The 18,039-nt window shown below is 40.2% G+C and overlaps 1 protein-coding gene across 1 annotated transcript; it reads right to left on the reverse strand.

Annotated features, from left to right (window-relative positions):
• Positions 1–886: 886 nt before the first annotated feature.
• LOC311297574 (uncharacterized protein) lies at positions 887–17,986 on the reverse strand. The gene is made up of 9 exons (XM_084419930.1): positions 17,551–17,986; positions 5,195–5,457; positions 4,901–4,980; positions 4,765–4,822; positions 4,541–4,648; positions 2,678–2,748; positions 2,319–2,411; positions 1,734–1,830; positions 887–1,634 (listed from the first exon to the last, which is right to left on the reverse strand). The coding sequence occupies exons 1-8, from the start codon at positions 17,693–17,695 to the stop codon at positions 1,821–1,823; spliced, it is 828 nt and encodes a 275-aa protein (XP_084276056.1). The 5' UTR covers positions 17,696–17,986; the 3' UTR covers positions 887–1,634; positions 1,734–1,820.
• Between the last annotated feature and the right edge of the window lie 53 nt (positions 17,987–18,039).

Here is an 18,039-nt window from a genome sequence, read left to right on the forward strand (position 1 = left end):
ACTGTCATGTCTGAGGAGCTCTATGGGTTTGTAGTAATTTTCCTGTATGGCTTTATGGATGGGCTGATTGTGGCATTTGAAAAATCATAAGGGCCCTTTGGGTTCAGTCATGGCATTGTTTATGAGGATTTTAGTGTGTCATTAGATCTCATTGTGATCATTCAACTGTTATTGTGCTTTCTTTTTGTGGTAATTATATGGCAACTATGCAGTCATATAGTTTTATAAGGGGGCAATGATGCTGTACAAGGAAAATCATAGTCTAAATAAAAATGCAACTACTGGAAAATGACAATAGATTTTCAGCCATTAAGTCATTAGACACAATAAACCTCATGGTAGTATAACACAAGTTATATAAAGGAAACATGATGAAGTCAGTGTGCACCATGGGCCTCATTTATAAAATATGTACTGTGTACGCTAAAATCCAAGCCAATGTTCATATTTATAAAATCAGTCTTAACGTGCAAATGTACTTAGTGTAACCAGTCCTACTCCCCTCTAGAGCGCCTCTAGAAGCCAGGGGAGTGAGGTTTACACGATCAAATGTAGGACGGTTTCTACGCAAAGTTTTATAAATGAGGCCCCTTATGTCCAAAATATTTAAAATCACAGATAACTAATACTTTTATGCCATATGTTTCAAATTGTTATATGAATACATTTAACTTATTATATATAGCCTATATTTTATTTACATGTATATATGTTTTTGAAAGAAGTCTCTTATGCTCACAAAGGCTGCATTTATACAAAACTACAGTAATATTGTTAAATATTATCACAACTTAAAATAACCGTATTCTATTTTACTATTTTCTATTTTCAGTCACATAATCCTTCAGAAATCATTCTAATAAGCTAATTTGCTGCTCAAGAAACATTTTTTATTATCAATGTTGAAAACAGTTGTAGTGTTTAACATTTTTCCAGGATTCTTTATATATATATCTAAAGTTAATTCTTACAGAGAAGAAATTTCTGTCCGTTTTCAAACTATTAAGTCACATTCAACTTGATGCTAACTCATTTCTGATGCTGTTGAGCCATAATTACTCAACAAAGTTTAAGAAACGTTGCAAGAGGGTTAAACTGATAAGGGCCTATTCTAACACGACTACTTCTAAACTTCTAAACTACTTCTTGCCCGTCGTCACATCTTGGCTTTTCTCACACTATAGGAACAAAACTTTTAAATCTATGATTTTTTTTATCAACATGTTTGTGGTCTCTTACATTTTGAAAATCTGATAAGATTTTAAAAGTCTTTTTGTGTGGGCCAGCCTTAAGCTGGGACTCGAGATTTATAGCGTATAAACACAACATTTAGAATAAAAGCTTTCTGAGATTTAGAAAACAATCTCAGCTATAAATAAAGTCTTGTTTTACAGACAAGAAAAACCCCAAAACAAGACAAACAAGATATCTAGATAAACAGTTAAAACAAGATATTATACACTTTTAAATCCTCCAAATCTTCTGAACCAAATTTGCTTGATCCTGCTCTTGAGATACTTCTTGTCTCTGGGTTTCTCGGTTCTCTGTTGGGTTAGCAATGTAACAACTCACCCTGTTCACATATGCATAGCCCTATGGAATGATGTGTGTCTTGAAGAATGTGGATTTGCCCGCTGCAAAAAAAAATCCCCCCAAAAAACAAGGGTTATATCATAAAAATTGGTCACCTGTAAGGAGTAAGAGGATAAAACAAACACTGAAAAAAGGCTCACATCCAGGGAATCCCACTGCTACAATGACTTCCTGTTTGGTAGATGTGAGGGATGTATCAGGAGGATCGTAAAGACGCATTTTGGAGTCTAATTTCCTCTGGACAATGATACAAAAACACAAAACATTATTACAGATGTTTAGTACAGTAATGTCCAAAAAGTTTGGGCCAGTAAGATTTTTTAATATTTTTGAAAGAAGTCTCTCATGCTCATTTCTTATTATTAATAATGAAAACAGATGTGCTGCTTATTATTTTTGTGGAAACCATAAGACATTTTTTTTTTAGGATTCTTTGATGAATGAAAAGAACAGCATTTATTTGAAATATATGTTTTTTGTAACATTATAAATGTATTTAGTGCCAATTTTGATCAATTTAATCCATCTTTACTGAAGTACATATTTTTTTATTTATTTTTTTAAATCTTACTGACCCAAAACTTTTGAATGACAGTGTGAAGTACCCAACTAAGGTACAAAACATTAATAACCATACATGTAAATAACACAATACATAAATAACACAATAGACTGTGGAAAACGTGTAAGTGAAATAAAAACATTCAAAAAGACCAATTGTTTACAGGGTCAAACTCTGGCAAGCTGAACTGAGCGGGTTTCCAGCCCAAGAAGTATTCCTCTGGGGTGTGAAACTGAAGACCAATGTTGAGGGCAAACTGAGGGCACAAGAGATAAGGGATAAAAACCTGTAAAGCTGTATTTTGTCAAAAGCCCACAACATTGTAAAGTTTCCCTTTTTTGTGATACTAAAACAGAGCAAGAAAAACACTACCATGCCCTCTTGTGGCCCAACCAGAGAAAAGCTATTACACGTGATTTACATTTACATGAATATAATTTATTATAAAATGCAGTAACTCTTAGTAACAGTAACAAATTCAATCTGCTTATGAGTAATGAAGACTGCAGTTAACGTCATTACCAGTCTGTCACTGCAGGAGAAGTCTTTCTTCTTTTTCCCAGGGGCCCAGTTAGCAGGACGTCCTGCTGCATCTGTAAATGAGGGAAACCATTACTGAGCATGTAAATCTGAGATGTTATTTTGCACTATGTGCAGGAAATAAAATACATAAAATAAAAATTAAAAACAATGTTTTTGGTTGCACTTTATTTCAAGTGTGGGTATCTGCAGTCAGAGTAATTGGCGTGCCGAAAGGTAGCGGGATGTTTGAAAACGGAAAACATACGGAGAGCAGCAGCTTATATGTTTCTGCTCTGACAGCCGGAAGATCACGCCGAACACGGTGAGTGCATGTTAGAAATCAGGAATGGTGAGAGGACATTGGGTTTGGTATGTTTTAGTCTTCAAACCAAACTTGGGTCTTCAGCCTGTCTAGCTAGCGCGCTTCCCATAGCGTTTACGCATTAGGTCAGTATGCGGAGAGTAGGAAGTCTTTTGTGGCTGTTCGAACACATTTGACCACATGAGTCAATGACACAATGAAAGCAATCCGGTCGAATGTGTTTTTATGAAAGTAAAAGAGTAGCAAAACTCGAGAGCACGTAGATGTGAATTTGAAAACTTGTGCAATAAATATTCATACTTGTAGGCTATGTGAACATTTGCACTCACAGCTCCAATGTGAAAACCTGTAAAATAAAAATCTGAAGTTGAATGTTGAAATTTGCACTCACAGACAATAGGTACAAACCTGTATTCTGAATTTGAAGCTGCAGACAAGTAGTCACAAATGTGTAAAATGCCATTCACAGAAATACAATGACTGACACAAACTTATAATATATATTTGCATTTAATCTTACATTGACATTCCCAGTACAACCTCAATTAGGCACTTGCAACTTCTCAAATCTGTCAATGCAATTTCAAATATCATGCAGACAACTGCTCTTTCAGCGCAAACGGATTTGAATGTTCCAGTGTGAAGTTTTTGTCATTTAGGAATAAGATCGTGTGGGTGTTTGAATGGAGATCGTCTCTCTCTCTCTCTCTCTCTCTCTCTCTCTCAAAACGAGTGTTTTCATTACTATTTTAATATTCATGAGGTGAGTGTGAGATGACGCTATTAAAGAATAAGCTCCCCGCACTTCGCCCACACATCGGCCCAGAACCGTTTTTGGAACCGAAACTTAGGAATTTCGCATGGTTCCGGTATTCTGGTTTTCGGTTCCCAATTCACAATATTACTGTTTTGACTGTATTTTTGATCAAATAAATGCAGCCTTGGTGAGCATGAGATTTCTTTCATAAACACTAAAATAATTTGTTACATTTATATAGCGCTTTTCTGGGTGCTCAAAGCGCTTTACATTGAATGGGGGAATCTCCTCAACCACCACCATTGTGCAGCACCACCTGGATGAACGCCCACCACACATCAGCTTATTGGTGGAGAGGAGACAGAGTTATGAAGCCAATGAGTATATATGGGGATGCCATGATGATGGACAGAGGCCACTGGGCAAATTTGGCCAGGATGCCAGGGTTAAACCCCTACTCTTTTTCGAAGGACAATCTGGGATTTTTAATGATCAGAGAGTCAGGACCTCTCATCCGAAGGACGGTGCTTTTTGACAGTATAGTGTCCCCATCCATTAGGACCAACACAGACCACAGGGTGAGCGCCCCCATCTGGCCTCACTAACACTAACACAGCAACCTAGTTTTCACAGGAGGTCTCCCATCCAGGTATTGACCAGACTCAGCCCTGCTTATCTTCAGTGGGCAACCAGTCTTGGGCTACAGGGTGATATGGCTGCTGGTAATAATCTTACAGACGCCAGACTTCTGAACAGTAGTGTATGTAGTGAGCGTGCCATTAACCTGAATGGGCAACTGAAGTGTCTGTAGAATATCCTCAGCTTTGGACTTGAACACCTCCGGTCTGAGTTTTCCTCGAGATATTCCCATCTGATTGGTGAAAAATACCACCTAAACAGAGCAAAGCAAAGTAAAACCAACTGGACATTTATTGATGCTCTAACTTCTGTTATGAAACATTATCTTATACTGACAACATCAACAAGTGATAGTGGATTAAGAAGCACCTTGTATCCTTTCTTCAACAGACTGGCCAGTCTAGGCTGAATCTCTGGGAAGAGAATCCTAAAGAAGAGTAAATCATCATCAAGTGAGAGACAACAAACAGCTGCAGGGTATAGCAAGTTCTTCAACCAGACTCACTTCCAGTCATCTGGACTTGTGGGAAATACTTTCCCAGACTTTGTAGTGATAATGCAGCCGTCAATGTCAAAACCTGCGACCTGAATCACACAAAACAGCATGAAACATTATAGAAGCATAATGGTTTTGGTGGTTATACACTGTGTGCTGGTTAAACACTGTGTGCTGAATAAACACTGTGTGCTGAATAAACACTATTTGCTATGTGCTGAACAAACACTAAATGCTGAACAAACACTACATGCTGAATAAACACTATGTGCTGAATAAAGTTCATGAAAGTTCATGTCTTACTTTGGAGCTTTCTGGAACCCCTGCTGCAGTGAACAGCATAAGGCTGCCGATTTGTTGCCAGTGACTCTGAGAGCAAGTGGAAGACGGAGCGCTGGGTTTGATAGTTGGTGAGTCCAGGTTTTTATCACTCTCTCTCTCAGCAAATGCTTGTAACTGCTTAAGCTTTTTCTCAGATGAGGTCTGTTCATCTTCATCATCCTCATCGTCACACCCTCGTTTTATGCGAGGGACGTCCTTCTCTGGGCTGCGAGGTCGTTTGTTGCCTGAGAAAAAAGAGCCAAGGTTTTATGGGATATTTCATTTGATTTTATGACATAAAATAACTCTAAAAATAATAATAATAATTTAAAAGAAAAAATGGGTTGAAAGTGTTTGAAAATGTCTGTACCACAACAGGTGGTAAAAAAGCTGTTAATGATAGAATGTGCTTTGTTCTTGGTTCTAATCATAGACAGTATAAGAAATGGACACAGCGATTGGATTCAACGGAGAAAAGTGAAGTCAATTAGAAGCTCTCACTTCCTGATGGCCGAGCGTACTGCGCAGACTCAAACTGAGCTTGACGACGTAGATGTGACGTGAGTAACCCGTCTGTCTTCTAGTAGCTGTGCCAAGATCAATCTGAATCATTCCCTTCCGAAAATTGCAGAGACGGAGAGTGTGAGTAGGAGGTGTCCATGAGCTAGGAGCAGGAGAAACTTTTGCTAGGTATTCTGATTAATTACTTTGTCATTTTGCCTCCACGTCCCCCCGATTGCACGCGAGCTTCTCCTCCTGTCCATACGGTAATTTCTCTACTGTGCGACAGAGAGTCGCATGGTTATGACGCAATCGTTAGCCTATTTTTACAAAAACGTTTCTACTGGGCCATAACGTAAGATACAAGGTAATGGAGCCTTTTATACATTTTCGTGTTTCTTTAGAAATAAATAATGTACAAATGGAGTCTTTAAACGCCTCAGATGTAAAGTTATTCGCTGTCAAAGTGACGCCAAAATGAATGGGAGTCAATGGAATGCTAACAGCAGGTGATGGTCTGCTAATCAATGGCGGCGCCCAGGGAAGCTTCAATGTTTTCCGAAACACTGCCCCCCTGGTTCTAATTGCTCACAACCAGTGGGAAACTACAAAAGATAGATAGATAGATAGATAGATAGATAGATAGATAGATAGATAGATAGATAGATAGATAGATAGATAGATAGATAGATAGATAGATAGATAGATAGATAGATAGATAGATAGATAGATAGATATTTAATTTGGAATTTATAAAATCGCTGGATGTATGTTTTGCTATTGCTGTGTGATCTCATTTGAGTGACAGGTTGTCCCGCCCTCGCGCCAGTAAGCACGTCATCAGAGAAGAAGAAGATCACGTGCACAGATAAAACATTTATAATAAATACTGCTAAATTTCATAAAAAAAATAAGACTTGTCCATTTTGATTTCATGCTAACGCTAACCCGGACGTCAACGTCACTTCAGGGGTTTGGGAAAAGCACGTAAAAGTCCTGGCAGAAAGCGATGCATAAGGATGTAGTGTAACGACGTGCAGTTCCAGGAATGCACTAATATCTTTTTGGTAGTACCAGTTTGCAACAATTATTAGTTAACACTAAGTTGTTAACACTTCGGAAAAAATTATAATTCGTTGTTACACTGCACATCCTTATGCATCGCTTTCTGCCAGGACTTTTACGTGCTTTTCCCAAACCCCTGAAGTGACGTCAACGTCCGGGTTAGCAGTAGGATGAGCCGCCAGGCAAGTGTTATTTAAATAAACTCCTGATGTACTTACAATTTTTCCAATGCCTCATTTTATGACTACAGAACCTATTTGTACTAGATCTAGTTTGGTACCATTCTGGGCATTATTAGTGGGGTAATTTACGAGATACATCCTTGGATTTGTTATAGCGCCTGTGCACTAAGCCATCAGGCTGATTTCTCTAAATAAGCTCTAACTTTAATAATGTTCAACCAGGGGGAAAAAAAAGCTTCTGGGGGGTGTTTGGCTCGAGGTCATGGTGCAAAGGACACTAGGTTGATTTTACTCTGAACCATCCCTTTAACAGACACGGCAGCCATTGTCTCAGCTGTGCGGCGTGTCCGTTTTTATTTCGGCTCCCATGTTAACAGGTGCATGCGGCTCACGCGTGCATGCTAGAAATAGAACCGACGCCTATTTTTTACTGCCGATACTGTCAATACTGCCGACGTTGTCTTTGCTGCTATATATTTATGTTTAACATGAAGTATAGGCCTTCCACAACTCTCTCCCCATATGTCAAATATATCACCAATGAGGCTTTTCATATAGTGTATGATTTGTCCGTGCCACACTCGTACTGACTCTGACAGAAAGAAAAGCACGTAGCTTACTGAGAGCGGAGCGGTTTGACCAATCAGATGAAAGGGGCGTTTCAGCACCGCCCACGTGCGCAAATGAAATATCGAACCCATAAACCGATTTGTAAACCACAAACGAAAAATGAAAAATCGAGCCAAAATCTCATTTTTCGTTTTTTAAACTAAAGTAAAAAACGAATAAACGAGCTGGTTTTCATTTCTCGTTATTCCATTCCAAACAGGAAATGAAATGATCAAAAAGTACACGGACCGTATCTCTATTGCTGACAAACAGATACTCATCAGTCACTTGGCTGATGATACCACACTTTTTTTGCATGATGCTAACCAAGTTCCATTAGCACTAGAGTATATCCAGCAATTCTCCAAAGCTTCAGGCTTAGTCTTGAACCTTTCGAAATGTGAATTGATGTCCATCAAAGAGTGTAATTTGTCACAAATTTGTAATATTCAAATTAGAGATCAGGGGCCGTATGTATAAAGCCACTCAGAGTAAAATTTTAGTCTTAAGTCTCTCAAAATTCTAAGAATGACGTCACTTTACTTTTATTCCTAGACTTAAAAATAAGTGTGATTCATAAAGGTTCCTAAGTGTCAAGACTAGGTCTCAGCTCCTAAATTACTTAAGAGAGCTGAAGAGGTCTCCTAACCTAGTTAGGAGTAACAAGATGGCCACAGAGAGGAGGAGGCCACGCACTTTTCAATGAAAATATGATGTATTGGAGTTACAGTAAATGATGACGGAGTTGATCAAACAATAAAAGTTTGTTTTTATTTTTAATGACCCTACAAGTTTGCTTAAACCATCAAAATATGAGGAAAATGGTGTTTTGTTCTTCCCTCATATTTTACAATATTTGAAATATATAAATATAAAAATAAACTTAGTGAAGATATTTATCTGACAAAATTATTTCAAGTCGCTTTTTACAATACAGATTGTTTCAAAGCAGCTTTAAAGTGATAACAGGAAAATAATGCAACAAAGTTAGTTTGGGCTGTACAGCAGCTCTAGAAGAACATAGTGCCATTGTGCAGCTTAAGTAAGTTCGATGATGATTCATTTCCATTGTAAAAGATCATTAGTCATTAGTTATCTATTTAGTTCATTATACAGTCGCTCTGGAGAAAACAGTGATGTCATCATTCAGCTCAGTTCAGTTCAGAGACAATGGTGTCAATGCAGGCAGATCAATAATATGGTTGAAGAAAGGGCTAACTACAGCTACAGGTAAAAAAACAAAAAAAAAACACTAAAGAGCTCACAGGAGAAAAAAAAATCATACATTGTCTGCAACATAGTCAGTTATTAATATTTCATTGTCCTCTCTTGTTCATTTGTTTGACAGCTGTAAATTTTATTCCACTAACTGAGAGTACACAGAAAAAATATATGGCTCCAGTGAGATTGTCATTAAAGGGAAGAATTTTACTAGCCAAAGCTGAGGGCTTGTCAAGGTTAACATACGCTGTTCTTTCTTTGAGTGTCGACACCACCATTCTTAAAAAAAAATTATACAATGCTCCTCAACTTTGTTTGGAAGAATAAAACTCATTTTGTCAGAAAATCTGTACTTATGAACACCATTGAGAAGGGGGTTTAAACTTTCTTGATTTGACCACTTTAAACAACACCTTTAAAAATAAATTGGATAAAGAACTTTATTAATAAGCCCACATCTATCTGGAATCTGATCCCTAATGTTATTTTTTCCAAACTAGGGTGTCAAATTATCCCTTTTTCATAGGCAAATGTTATTAGCTTGGTCCCTCATCTTTAAACACAATTTTACACCTCACTCTTATATAATTTGGAATAATAAGGACCTACTGTATAAACATAAATCTCTTTTGTTTGATTATTTTTGTTTCTCAACTTTTCAATCAAAATGGTTCAATTTGTAATTATTCTGAGTTCTTGGTAAAGCATGGAATTCCTGTTACTCCAAAAGAGTTTGAAATCGTGGCTGATGCAGTGCCACAAGGAGTTCTCATGCTTTTTAAAGGATTTTCTTTTTCATCTCTTTGTCGCTCAGTGGATCTGTGTAAGACATTTGTAGGTAAACAGTGCCTTTCTTCTTCATCTAAATCAAAAAACATTAAGAAAATTTGAGTCTAGTCTGTTTCTATACCATTTGCAATTTCTTATTGGAATGGTTTTGTAAGTGACATTCCGTGGAAAAAAGTTTGGACATTACCTCACAAATACCTGATAACTAACAAAGAGAAATTACCTTTAAATTAATTCATAGGTTTTACCCATAGACTGTAAAAAAAGATAGACTTCGCTCTCTTCCATTGGTGAGAACTGAAACCGCCAGTATCCCGATTATGGCGCTGACATCTTGGGACTTGAGTCTGTGCAGTAGCGATCTCGGGACCAGACCTTCGCAGTAGTGAGCAGGAAGTAAAGCCGCGAAATCAACGCCCCGCTCTGCACTCTCCCTGCACTTTTTTCTGCTCCGTTCCTCCGTTCCGCTCCAATTTTGATGTCTGTTGATTGCAGTATGACAAGAGGCTTGTTAAAATAAAGTAATAGGCCGGGAGCCAGGTCCACTCCTCAGGATGTTTTTTGCTACCTTTTTTCACTATTATTTCCTATTATCTTATACCTTGGGCCATCACAAGTTGGTCATTATCACCCCCAACTCGGCCCCGTTTGGCCTCAGGGGCCAAAAAACACCCTTTTTGGGAAAAGCTTTTGGCGGAATGATGTAATTGTGAATATTAAGGTACTGCAGCTAAATGGCCATATAACCCTAAAATTGTGCATGGTGTATCCTGACACATAGGGGAAACTAGCAGAAAAAGATTCTGGGGATTGCTGCCTTTTGAGATCATGAAACAGATGAAGATGATTTGACTGATGAAATCCATACGAATATAGATGAATATGAGGAAAATGATGATTGAGAGTTGATATTCTACACTAATACAATACACTAAAATGACCAGTAGTCGAAGTACAGCATGGATAAGCAGCAAAAAGATCTAAGAACCAAATAACTGTTTTCTATTTTATGTTTGAGCTGTATTTTAGTTTCGCCATTTGGCTGTAAAGAATGTTTACCTGTACAGAAGGTTACTAATGTTTACTCTATTGAAGGTTGGCTTTTTGATAACAGACTGCACACTAGAGTCATCTTTATTCCTTGTGTTGCGAGGACTTTGTGGACTTATGGAACCCATATGGAATGGTAATGCTTGAAAGTTCTGTTTTCTCCGATTTGAGGTACAGTGGAGAGCTTTGGTTATACCAGCTATAATCCTCTAGATAGAAAGGTCATCTTGGACTTAAATTGAAGCTTATAAACTTAGGAAGTTTTTCATGTACATTTGAGGCAGTGATATATATAATAAAATGCTTGAAAATGATCACTTTTGATGACAATTTGTCAGGCGGAGAGACATCTTTTTGTCTTTTGGGGTATGTTGAGGGTGATATTTGACAGCAAAAAGGCAGCAATCCCCAGAATCTTTTCTGCTAGTTTCCCCTATGTGTCAGGATACACCATGCACAATTTTAGGGTTATATGGCCATTTATGTAGCTGCAGTACCTTAATATTCACAATTACATCATTCCGCCAAAAGCTTTTCCCAAAAAGGGTGTTTTTTAGCCCCTGAGGCCAAACGGGGCCGAGTTGGGGGTGGTCGTTATCAACTTGTGATGGCCCAAGGTATAAGATAATAGGAAATAAAAGTGAAAAAAAGGTACCAAAAACATCCTGAGGAGTGGACCTGGCTCCCGGCCTATAAATACAATCTTCTCAGTCCTCCGAAGATCCTGAAAAAAAGTCGGTTGGTGCTTCAGTGACTACTTCGCTCAGAGAACCTGTCAATCATGACGTTACACCACCGTTTTTATAGCATCGCGTAACTAACTAAAAACAAACTTATTTTAAAAACAGACACTTGAACTTACATCAGCGTGATAAAAACTACAGTAAATGACAGAAACCACCTTTGGAAAAAAGATATTTGAAGTGTAATTTAATTGTTTATTTGGTCTCACATCCTGTTGAATAACACACTTAGGCGGGGCTTATGACCTATACTAGGACCAGTCACCGGGGGGCGATCGAGACGTTTTGGCTTCACTTCTCAGGGCTTGTGCGGCACGCTTGGTTTTACCCAGATAAGTGCTCTCTCAAAAGACTTAAGAATGACATTAATACCCTCTGTTCTTTATGTTCAGAGAAACCTTCCTTCGTAGGCTAGACCAGTCCGAGCGCTTCAGATGCGCCCTTTGATATGGGACGTTGCTGTAGTTAGCAACAATTTGTTAATATTGTGACAATAAGCCTACATTTTGTTACTTTAATTTTCGGAACTGCATATTTCGTTAAGTATTCACTTGCAAATGTGAAGTAACCTGAAGTACTTTTTTTCCCTCACATCACAATGTGATTACATTACACTACACAAAAGTATATAATGTAACAACCAGATATTACTGTATATTGAAAATATACAGAAGTAAAATGCAACATAGCCTACGCAGTAATGCAGTAGTAGCCTAACATAAATGCAGTAGTTATTAAAAGTACTTTTTTCAGAAAGCCGTCGATTGAATCAGCCCTGCAAACCTGTTGGTAGACAACTTAGTGGATAGTGGAAATATGCACTTTAACACTCTGGAGACCATCCCAGATGATGTCCCACCAGCAGGAGGCCTTACCAGGGGCAGCCCATCCCGGTCCAGCAGCTCCAGCGTCTCCCTGCTCAGCTCAATAGAGTCTACATCATTTTTTTCTTATTTTATGTATTGTAAAATGAAATGTTTATGTTGATTTTGATATGTTTAACGTATTTTGTAAATAGTTGGAAAAAGTACTTTAATGTAGCCTAAAGAACAAATGATTTTCATTTACCAATTTTATTTGAAAAAATAAAAAGGTATAGAATTTGTTTCATGCAGAAAGTATAAACAATGTCCAGAACAATTCATTCTCTTTTATTTACACAATTAAAGTTGCATAAAAATAAATGTACATAATTTTTCTTTTAAAAAATAAAAGTGAAAAAAGTTAAACAAGAATATGTAGAAAATATATATATTTTTCAATAATTCTCTCAAGAAGAGAAAACAGCCTGTCCATCCTCTCCCTTCTTTCCTGTGCACTCCTCGCCTCTGCCTCCCTAGTTGCATTTCTTCTCTGATCAAGTCCAAAAACTCGTCCTGTCTCGCCGCCTTTGTGCTGGTGCTGCCCCTGGCTCCTCCTCACTGCTGAACTCGGCCCTGGTGTGTCCTCAGGGATTGAGGCGATGAGGACAGGGGGGTTGGTGCAATGCCTCTGTCCCAACATCTCATCCATGAGGACAAACCAGGGCCAAGTTGCAGCAGTGGGTTTCCCACTCACACCCTCTCCTGTCCCAGGACACTTGCAATCCTAAAGGCAGAGCAAATGAACCATGGCTTGTTAACAACAACAGGACAATACATTTCAGCAAAGATGTGTGTATTACTTTTATTTATATATATATATATATATAGACCCATTTTTTTCCTGAATTGTTCTAAAAAAGCAGAAAAGGGTACTTAACACAGAGGAGCAATCTTAAGTGCATTGTTAACACTGCAAAATATGACACATCAAGACAAGCATACAAAATACTTAAGAAATCATATTTCTGTATACTAAAATTTGGTTAAAACCACATAGCTTGCATGACAGCACTACAAAAACACATAAAAGTGAAACCCCATTGCCTTATCTACTGCTTTTCTTATTGTTTTGGGCTTTATTGGGTGAGTGATATTTCTTATAATACACAAGTGCAAATATTACAAATAGGTCGTTAAACTAATAACGTTATTACCACAAGTTTTGCCTAAAACTACCTGATAAATGAAGCCACACAATGGTGACGAAGGAGTTAAGAAGAAGTTTATAAGAAAATTTAACTCTGGTTTCGCTAGCTATTTGAGTAAATGAAAACATAATACTTACATTTAAATGTGAATTTGCTGTCCACCACCGATCTCTAGTCTCGGCCGCCTTTAAAAATAAATAAATAAATGCTGTCGTCAACGGCGCGCAATGAATTATGGGGTAGAATAGGCCGCTAAGTGTCCATTTATGTATCCTTCTTTTCATGGGGAAACGAAGGGTGCATTTGGCGTCGCTTTTGAATCAGGGAAGCCTTCGTCGCGGCGCCATGACGCAACCGGCCTTCGAATACGGCCTTCGAAGGATGGAGAATTGAATTGGGACAGCCTTCATCGAGCCGCGGTGACGCAATCTGCCTTCAAATGCGACCTTCCAAGGATGCAGCCTTTGAATTGGGACGTCCTTCGTCGCGCCGCGGTGACGCAATCGGCCTTCAAATAGGCAAAATAGGCAAGATGGCGCCGCGGATGGCTGCCTCGGTGTTGAGCTCTCCAGTTGTTACACTGTTTTTGTTAGTTTGTCCTGTTTTATGTTTGTCATTCGCTATCAGTTATACCAGGGACGAACTGCTGAACATTCGGCAGTGCACACCAACTGATCACCAACCAGTTTTTGATTCTTCTGGCGTTTTGCGGAACATTGTCGTCGGTTGTGCCGCTGCACTGTGGAAACAGTATAAGACGCGCAGGCGTGGGAAGCGAGCCGGCACACTCGTTAAGCTCAGGCAGCGCGGATTCAGAACGGCGCTGCCTAGCATCCATCTGGCGAATGTCCGCTCTCTCCCTAACAAAATGGACGAACTACTTCTGCTCTCACGCAAAAACAAGGACTTTACCAACTCTGCTGCTCTGTGTTTCACGGAAACCTGGCTGAACGAAGCCATTCCGGACAGCGCGTTACATCTACCGGACTTTCAGCTGTTCAGAGCGGATCGCGATATGGAGTCAACGGGGAAAACGCGCGGTGGTGGGACATGCTTTTACATCAACAGAAGGTGGTGTACTGATGTAACTGTGTTAAGGAAGATGTGCTGTCCTGATGTGGAAGTGCTTTTCATTAACTGTAAGCCGTTCTACTCGCCGCGGGAGTTTTCCTCGCTCGTTCTCATCAGTGTTTACATTCCACCGCAAGCACACGTGAGTACGGCGCTGCAACAGCTGGCTGATCTGATCACAGAAACAGAACAACAACACCCGGACTCTGTTCTTATCATTCTCGGAGACTTTAATCAGGCAAAACTCACACGTGAACTGCCTAAATTCAAACAGCACATTACATGCCCCACCAGAGACAATAATATTTTGGACCATTGCTACACCACAACAAAGGATGCATATCGCTCCGTCGCCAGAGCAGCTCTAGGACTTTCCGATCACTGCCTGGTTCATCTTCTACCAACTTACAGGCAAAAACTTAAAACTGCTAAGCCAGTAATAAGGACTGTAAAGAGATGGACCAACGACACAGAGCAGGTCTTACAAGCCTGTTTTGAATGCACTGACTGGAGTGTTTTTGAAGCTGCTGCCGGCGATCTGGACGAGCTCACAGAGACTGTAACATCATACATCAGTTTCTGTGAGGATTTATGCATCCCTACCAGGACTTACTTATCATTCAACAATGATAAACCATGGTTCACACCAAAACTCAGACAGCTTCGTCAGGTCAAAGAAGATGCCTACAGGAGTGGGGATAGGATCTTGTATAATCAGGCCAGGAACACATTGACAAAGGAGATTGAAGTGGCTAAGAAGAGCTATGCCAAAAAGCTGGAAAACCAGTTTTCCTCCAACGACCCTGCATCAGTGTGGAAAGGCCTGAAAGACATTACCAACTACAAGACACCATCCCCCAGCATCGACAGCAATAAGCATCTTGCGAACGAGCTGAATGTCTTTTACTGTAGATTTGAGACCCCCGATCAGACACCCCATACCCGCCCTGACCATCTCTCTACACAGCCATCAACACCTCCAGCCATCCCCCTCCCCTCCCCCCCTGCACTTCAGATCAGTGAGGATAATGTGCGTCAGATCTTCAGGAAACAGAAGAGAAGGAAAGCACCAGGCCCAGACGGTGTTTCACCAGCCTGTCTGAAAACCTGCGCTGACCAGCTGGCCTCTATCTTCTCACTGATCTTCAACAGATCACTGGAGCAGTGCAAAGTCCCTTTCTGCTTTAAACGCTCCACCATCATCCCAATCCCGAAGAAACCAAAGATCACAGGACTCAATGACTACAGACCTGTTGCCTTAACATCTGTGGCCATGAAGTCATTCGAAAGACTGGTGTTAGCATATCTGAAGGACATCACTGGACCCTTGCTGGACCCCCTGCAGTTTGCCTACAGAGCAAACCGGTCTGTGGATGATGTGGTCAATATGGGACTGCATTACACCCTACAACATCTGGACAAACCAGGGACCTATGCAAGGATTCTGTTCGTGGACTTTAGTTCTGCCTTCAACACCATCGTCCCATCACTGCTCCAGACCAAACTGACCCAGCTCTCTGTCCCTAGCTCCATCTGTCAATGGATCACCAGCTTTCTGACAGACAGACAACAGCTAGTCAGAATGGGCAAAATCACGTCCGACAGCCGCACCATCAGCACCGGTGCTCCACAGGGATGTGTTCTCTCACCACTGCTCTTCTCCCTGTACACAAATGACTGCACCTCTAAAGACACCTCTGTCAAGCTCCTGAAGTTTGCGGACGACACTACTGTTATCGGACTCATCCGGAACGGTGACGAGTCTGCGTACAGACAGGAGGTGGAGCAGCTGGCTCTTTGGTGCAGTTATAACAACCTGGAGCTGAACACGCTCAAAACAGTGGAGATGATCGTGGACTTCAGGAGAAACCCCCCTGCACTCCCTTCACTCACCATCATGGACAGCACTGTGACTGCAGTAGAGTCATTCAGGTTCCTGGGCACCACCATCTCTCAGGATCTGAAGTGGGACACTCACATAGACTCTATTGTGAAGAAAGCCCAACAGAGACTGTACTTCCTGCGTCAGCTGAGGAAATTCAACCTGCCACAGGAGCTGCTCGTACAGTTCTACTCAGCTGTCATCCAGTCCATCCTCTGCACTTCCATCACCGTCTGGTTCGGCTCTGCTACCAAAACCGACCTCCGTAGACTACAGCGGATAGTTCGGACTGCTGAGCGAATCACTGGCACTACCCTTCCCACACTCAAAGAACTGCACTCATCCAGAGTGAGTAAAAGGGCTCGCAAAATCACTCTGGACCCGTCACACCCAGCACACTTTCTGTTTGAACTGTTACCGTCTGGTCGGCGCTACAGAGCACCGAGCACAAAAACAACCAGACACAGGAAAAGTTTCTTTCCCCAGGCCATCTACCTCATGAACACTTAAATGTTCCGCTACTGTGGAACAAACATGTGCAATACTTCCCTCAGACATTTCATTATAGCACCTTATAACTTTATATATATTTATAATTTATAATCTTTTTATTTTTATTTTATTTTTATTTTTTCTATTTTTTATTTATACCTATGTTACTTGTCTTGTCACTTTATATTGTATGTGTACTGGAAGCTACTGTCACCAAGACAAATTCCTCGTATGCGCAAGCATACTTGGCAATAAAGCTCTTTCTGATTCTGATTCTGATTCAAATACGGCCTTCGAAGGACGCAGCCTTCACTTTGGGACACAGCTAGGGTCTTAAGCCGAGTTCAGACTGCACGATTTTAGCCCTGATTTTGGCTTGGCGACAGGTTTTGAGAAATCGCAGACAAATGCCCGAAATCACAGGCAAATCGGTGCTCGTTCACGCGAGTGACAATCACGTAGTGTGATTGAGCAAAGACGCAATCTGAGAGAATCGCCGATTTAAAATCCTGCTGTGTGTAAAGTGTTCTGACTGAAAACTACATCGGCAATGACCGACATCCAATGAGAGAGCAAGATACAGAGCAGCGGGGAGTTCGGGGAGGAGTTATAGACCAGAATATCAGTATTTTAATAGATATAAATTATATCAAACAGAAACAAAGCACAAACATTTGCTTGACCAGCAGCAACAGCAGCACATTGCAAAATTATTTATTTACCCACAACTCTCTTTGCAGAACACGCAGTCCTTGCTCCCCTCGTCTTCCTAACCATTTCTTCCTGCATAAACTGTTTATTTTTCTCCTTTTTGCTGCAAATCAGCGCACAGACAATTTGGATCGCAATCTTCTTGCAGGCAGTCATTTTTAATAACAATTTCAGTCTTGCGAGAGCTCCGGTCTCACGCACGCGTGATCTTGCGTTATTTCCTCATCACTTCTCGCATGTGTTTGGTTGTGAAACGTAGTTTGCGGACCAGACAGAAGTTGTCGGCGATTCTTTCTTTTGTAAAGTCATGCAGTGTGAAACCCCCTGCCGCTGATCCATCGTGCAGTGTGAACACACCAGCAACTGAATGTTACCCCAGATAGTCATGCAGTGTGAAAAGAACAGTGACCCAACTGCTTTGAAAATCGTGCAGTGTGAACTTGGCATTATTAGTCGAGCCTGCCACTTATCATCCAATCAAAAAAAAAGAAAGGGGCTAC

The sequence above is a fragment of the Rutilus rutilus genome (assembly GCF_951802725.1).
Source record: "Rutilus rutilus genome assembly, chromosome: 9".
Taxonomy (NCBI): domain Eukaryota; kingdom Metazoa; phylum Chordata; class Actinopteri; order Cypriniformes; family Leuciscidae; genus Rutilus; species Rutilus rutilus.